The 4970-nt window shown below is 43.4% G+C and overlaps 1 protein-coding gene across 2 annotated transcripts in view; it reads left to right on the top strand.

The window, feature by feature from the left end:
- The window catches only part of AMICA1 (adhesion molecule, interacts with CXADR antigen 1), a 36780-nt gene that overhangs the window by 11714 nt on the left and 20096 nt on the right, over positions 1-4970 (top strand). Inside the window, exon 2 of one of the 2 annotated variants that reach the window (XM_011964859.1) lies at positions 3860-3922. The exons of the other annotated variant lie outside the window; for it this stretch is intronic. Within the exon in view, the coding sequence (XP_011820249.1) occupies positions 3880-3922 (43 nt within the window). The 5' untranslated portion in view covers positions 3860-3879. The remainder of the gene's footprint in view (positions 1-3859; positions 3923-4970) is intronic. 2 annotated transcript variants of the gene reach the window in all.

Genomic DNA, 4970 nt, shown 5'->3' with positions numbered 1-4970 from the left:
TAACCCCCTAGAAAGACAGAAGGTATTTGCCAGAATTTATATTGTGAAAGAACCATGAGCTCAGGTCAAAATATTTGGCCAACAGATGAGGTAACTTACTATGGAGAATTATCTCAAAACATCTGCTGAGGAGATAAATTAGTATCTGGAAAGAGAAGGAAGCAGGGTAGAAGCTGAGAATTTCAATGGTGTCTCTTATCAAGGTGCTTGAGGTGCTTCTGAATATTTTTGCTGGATTTTTTAAAAAATGGAGATTCATTTTATTTATCTATATATGAAATTGGAATTTTGTTTTTCAGCTAAATGTGTATAAAAAATTCAGAATTTGTGTGTGTTGGTGAATATATCGAGAGGAATTTGCAAATATCTGTCAACTAACTAGGAAATTCAAACTCAGATAGTGTTCTTGGTAAATGTCCAAGGTGTTATGAACTCATTTGACAAGTAGTTACTGAGCATGTCCCTGTATCTCACACCACGCTGGCACTGGAAGGGTGGTGGCTCATGGGCGTGGCTCTTGGCTTCATGGAGCTTGTAGTTTGGGAGTGGAGGTAGAGAGCAGGTCTTAATTAAATGAGCACTCAAATAAATAGACATAGTGGCCCATACCCTAAAGGAAAGGTGGAGGTACTATGAAGACATGTGGCTGCTGGGCGTGGTAGCTCACGCCTGTAGTCCCAGCACATTGGTAGGCTGAGGTGGGCAGATCACCTGAGGTGGGGAGTTTGAGACCAGCATGGCCAGCATGGTGAAACCCTGTCTCTACTAAAAATACAAAGTTAGCCGGGCATGGTGGCACATGCCTGTAATCCCAGCTACCCAGGAGGCTGAGGCAGAAGAATCACTTGAACCTGGGAGGCGGAGGTTGCCGTGAGCCGAGATTGCGCCATTGCACTCCAGCCTAGGCAAAAAACTGAAACTCCATCTCAAAATTAAAAAAAAGACATGTGGCTTAGGGACCTGTCCTGGGATGAATGGTTGAGGAGAGGTTTCCTGAGGAGATGACATTTAACTTGAGATGTGAGCGATGAGCAGGTGTTAACTGGGTGAAGGCCTGAGCAAGGCGGATTGGAAGACCATTCAGTCAGGAGGAACAGATTAATCTTCTTTTGACAAATAAAGTTCAGAAAAGCTTTGCTCTAAAATATTGGTTACTTTCTCAAATGTGGAGTAACAGCATAGTGTAGCGAAGACACAGGCTCGGATCCGGGATGCCTGGGCTTGAATCCTCGCTCTGCCACTCGCTCTGTGTTCTCAGGCAAGTCACGTTGCCATTCTCTGCCTCATTTCCTCATCTGTAAAACCTCATGGGGTTGTTGTGAGGATTAAATCAGTTAATGTGCAAAGCACCCAGGGCCTGGCATTAACCTTCTCTGCTTTATTACATATCAACTACTGATTACTAGTGTGCTGCTCTATTAAGAAAAAGGTCTGATCTTTTAATATTGAAAACAAGGCCCAGTGATTTTCCCAAAGATCAAAGAGTTAGTTAAAGGAAGTTCTGAGCCCAGAAGAACGTTTAAAAAAAACTCTTAGTAATTTTTCTGCTAAAATCATTGCGTCTCTCTTCACCGAGTTCTAATGGTGCATTTGAGTACGTAGGACTGATAATGAGTGTCTTCTATTAATGATACTTACGTTTCTTAGAATTTGTTTGAAGATGGTTTGGGTGTGGCTCTGAGTTACTCAGATTTAGTGCCGAGATTCAGAATCTTTTTAGAGTCGCTGGCTTCCTCTTAGAATAGAGTGGAGCGGGGGGCTGCTGCAAGATGCCTTTAAGTTTATTTCAACTTAATTGTCACATTGTCAGCTATGAGCATTTATCCAGTATATGCCAGGCATTTTACCGGCGCTGTAACACGGCACCAGGACACACATATAAACAAGGCACGTATGGTGCTACCTTTTAGAGTCTGCAGACTTGAGTTGGTGGCAGACACATAAATTAGTCATTACTCCTCCTTGCAGCTGGTGAGCTGCTGGGGGAATGTCCCACTGCTAAGTGCTGTTTTCTGGGCAGAGGAGGGAGCACAACCAACTCCCTGGGGAAGGCAACAGATGTCCCAGATGTGATGAACTAACGTTAGGACATACTGTAAAGGAAGCCCCTTACGACCCTCATCCATGTATGTATGGGGCAAGGTGGGTGGCATGGAGCAGGAATGGGGTCTTGGTTGTGTTGAGAGAGGTCTGTGTTTTCATTAGAGGTTCTTTTGTTTAGGGGAATCTATGTGACTCCTGGTATATCTGGCTCAGTGTGATTATTATCCACATTGTTACAATAAGGTTCAAAAATGGAAACTTAAGTTTCCAGTTCATTCTGATTCATCATTTGCCATTCTTAGGAAGGTAGGAGCTCAGAACCTGAAATCTCCCCTAAAGCTACAAACTCTGTTTCTGACTCTTATCTATATAAAGAATCTTCCATGGTAATGCTTCCCATTTTCAAAGCACTGTTATCTACATTATCCTATTAGATCCTTTCCTTTTCAATCCCTTTTAATGGCAAGGAAACAGGTTCAGCAAGATCAGCTGACCTCTTTGTGTAAGTGGGACCTAAGGTAGGAACTTCCTTGAATAGCTTAACTCTGATTTTCCAGGTAGAGGATTTTGTTGATTGGAAAATACGATTAAGGAAGGTCTTAAGTAATCTATTTTTATTAATTAAAATGGCTATCGTATGTGCCAGATGTCCCAGCAGAGCTGGGCGGGGTACCTTGCTGTTATTGCAAAAAACACATCGTTCCTCTTAGCAGATCCTGAGGTGGAATCTCGCCAGTGGCCGGGTGGCCGGGGGTAAAGACAGCGGCTGAGACCAGGCGCAGTAGTAGGTGGGAACCCAAGACTGGTTGTGCTGTAACTCCTGAGAGTCAGGGTTCTTCTGTTTAGCTAAGAAAATTTGGGGGTAGTTTGTAGAACGGTGAATCCTTTTCCAGGGACTGGTGAATGCAATGAAATGAATACTACAGAGATAACATGCATATCAAACACACACTTTTGTCCAGTGCACAGCCCAATTCTCATTCTAGCCACACTGCCCTGCCTTTAAAAAGTTTAAAAAAAAAAAAGATAAAAAGTTCACCGTGGGCCAGGCGCAGTGGCCCATGCCTATAATCCCAACACTTTGGGAGGCTGAGGTGGAGGATCACTCAAGCCCAGGAGTTTGAGGCCAGCTTGGGCAACACAGAGAGACCTCTCTACTACTAACAACAAAAAAAAAAAAAAATTAGCAAGCGTGGTGTAACATGCCTGTATACAGTCCCAGCTACTCAGGAGGCTGAGATAAGAAGGTTGCTTGAGCCCTGGAGATCACGTCACTGCACTCCAGCCTGGGCAACAGAGTGAGACTCTGTTCCTGCCCCCCACCTCTTCCTCCCAAAAAAGCAGTAATTCTAATTTAGGTGGAGAGATGGGGGAAAATTTCAGACTGGATATCCTGTAATTTTTTGTTTGTGTGACATACACAGGTAGTGGAAGGTCTAGGGTTGTCATCTCAAGGGCATCCTGCAATCATTTGCTTTTTTTTTCCTCTATAAAAGCAACTTTCATCTAATCTTCCCTTACGGCCAATCTAAAGCAGCCCCCAAGTGACTCTTCAAACACTACTCTGTTTTGTTGCATCATAGCACTTACTGACATCTGGTATTTTCTTACTCATTCATTCATTTGCTTCTTTTTTCCCCAGCTCCCGCTACACGCAAACTGCAAATGAGCTGGGACCTCGTCTTATTTTTCTTGTTCAATGCTGCATACCAGTGTCTGAAACAGAGGCTGCTCCATATAGTCCTTCACTATTGGTTTTTTAAGTTAATGAACTTCTCTTGACATGATTTTCTGATTTTTGTTCTTTTATCTTAAGGTTTAAAAGTTGAGAGCAGCATGTTTTGCCTACTGAAACTCATCCTGCTGCCAGTGTTACTGGGTAAGTAGAAGCTAAGGGACTGTGTGGGGTATTTGATTTCTCCTAAGTTCTGTGCATTATTAAAAGCCAATTTGATATGTTTTTGATTCCCCTGCGTTTCTTGAAGATGGAAATCCTAACGTGGAACTTCACAGTTTTGTTGAAGCAGCTGTTTTTGAAGCCAGCTAGCTTATGGTTTCTTGGGAAGCTGAATCTTCCTGTTTCCATTAGAAACAGAATGGCTTTGGGTCCTAAAGGGTGTTCTGGGACCCTCTTACATGACAAAAAGAAAGTTTCTCTGTGGCATTCCTGCACTTTAAATTGTTATCTTTAAAACCACAGTTCGCCTTGAATCAGGAACTGAAATTACCAAAGAGAGACCCACAGCTGTTTTCATGCTACAGCCACGCCGGCCTTCTTGTGGTTCCTCAAATTCACTGAGCTCTTTCCCAATTTGTGGTGGTTTCCTTTGCCTGGAACCTTCCTCCCAACACTTCACTCTAGCAAGCCCGCCCAAGGCTTCCTTACCCTTCAGGTTTCCCCTTATGCTCCACTTACTTCTGAGGAGCCTGACCTGGCCATCTCCTCGGACCAGATTAGTCTCCTCTTTACACTTCCACCTAAGTACTGGGCTTCTTGTTGCTCATCTCCACTGGTTTCTAGGTTTTCATCCTTTCCCCCATGCTTTTTTCTTTATCCTGTGGGTGTAGTTCTGGAAGGAGAAGAAATTAATCAGGTGCTTTGCTCTCATAGCCTTTTCTTTTTCTCTTTATTATCATTTTTTGAACTTTGGACAGTGATTTAAACCCTGACTCAGCAAAGTATATAACAGGGTTGCCTTTGCTCCTATTCTAGGCAATACAGAGTGTGTACAAACATGCACATATGCACGCACACCAAAATGGTGTTCATTAGAGAATTTTTCTTTTTTCTTTTTTTGTTTTTTTTGAGACGGAGTCTCACTCTGTCGCCCAGGCTGGAGTGCAGTGGCCGGATCTCAGCTCACTGCAAGCTCCGCCTCAGGGGTTTACGCCATTCTCCTGCTTCAGCCTCCGGAGTAGCTGGGACT

The sequence above is a fragment of the Mandrillus leucophaeus genome, unplaced genomic scaffold, assembly GCF_000951045.1.
Source record: "Mandrillus leucophaeus isolate KB7577 unplaced genomic scaffold, Mleu.le_1.0 Scaffold71, whole genome shotgun sequence".
Classification (NCBI taxonomy): domain Eukaryota; kingdom Metazoa; phylum Chordata; class Mammalia; order Primates; family Cercopithecidae; genus Mandrillus; species Mandrillus leucophaeus.
Note: the sequence above shows the minus strand (reverse complement) of the source record. Positions and strands in the feature narration are given on the sequence as shown.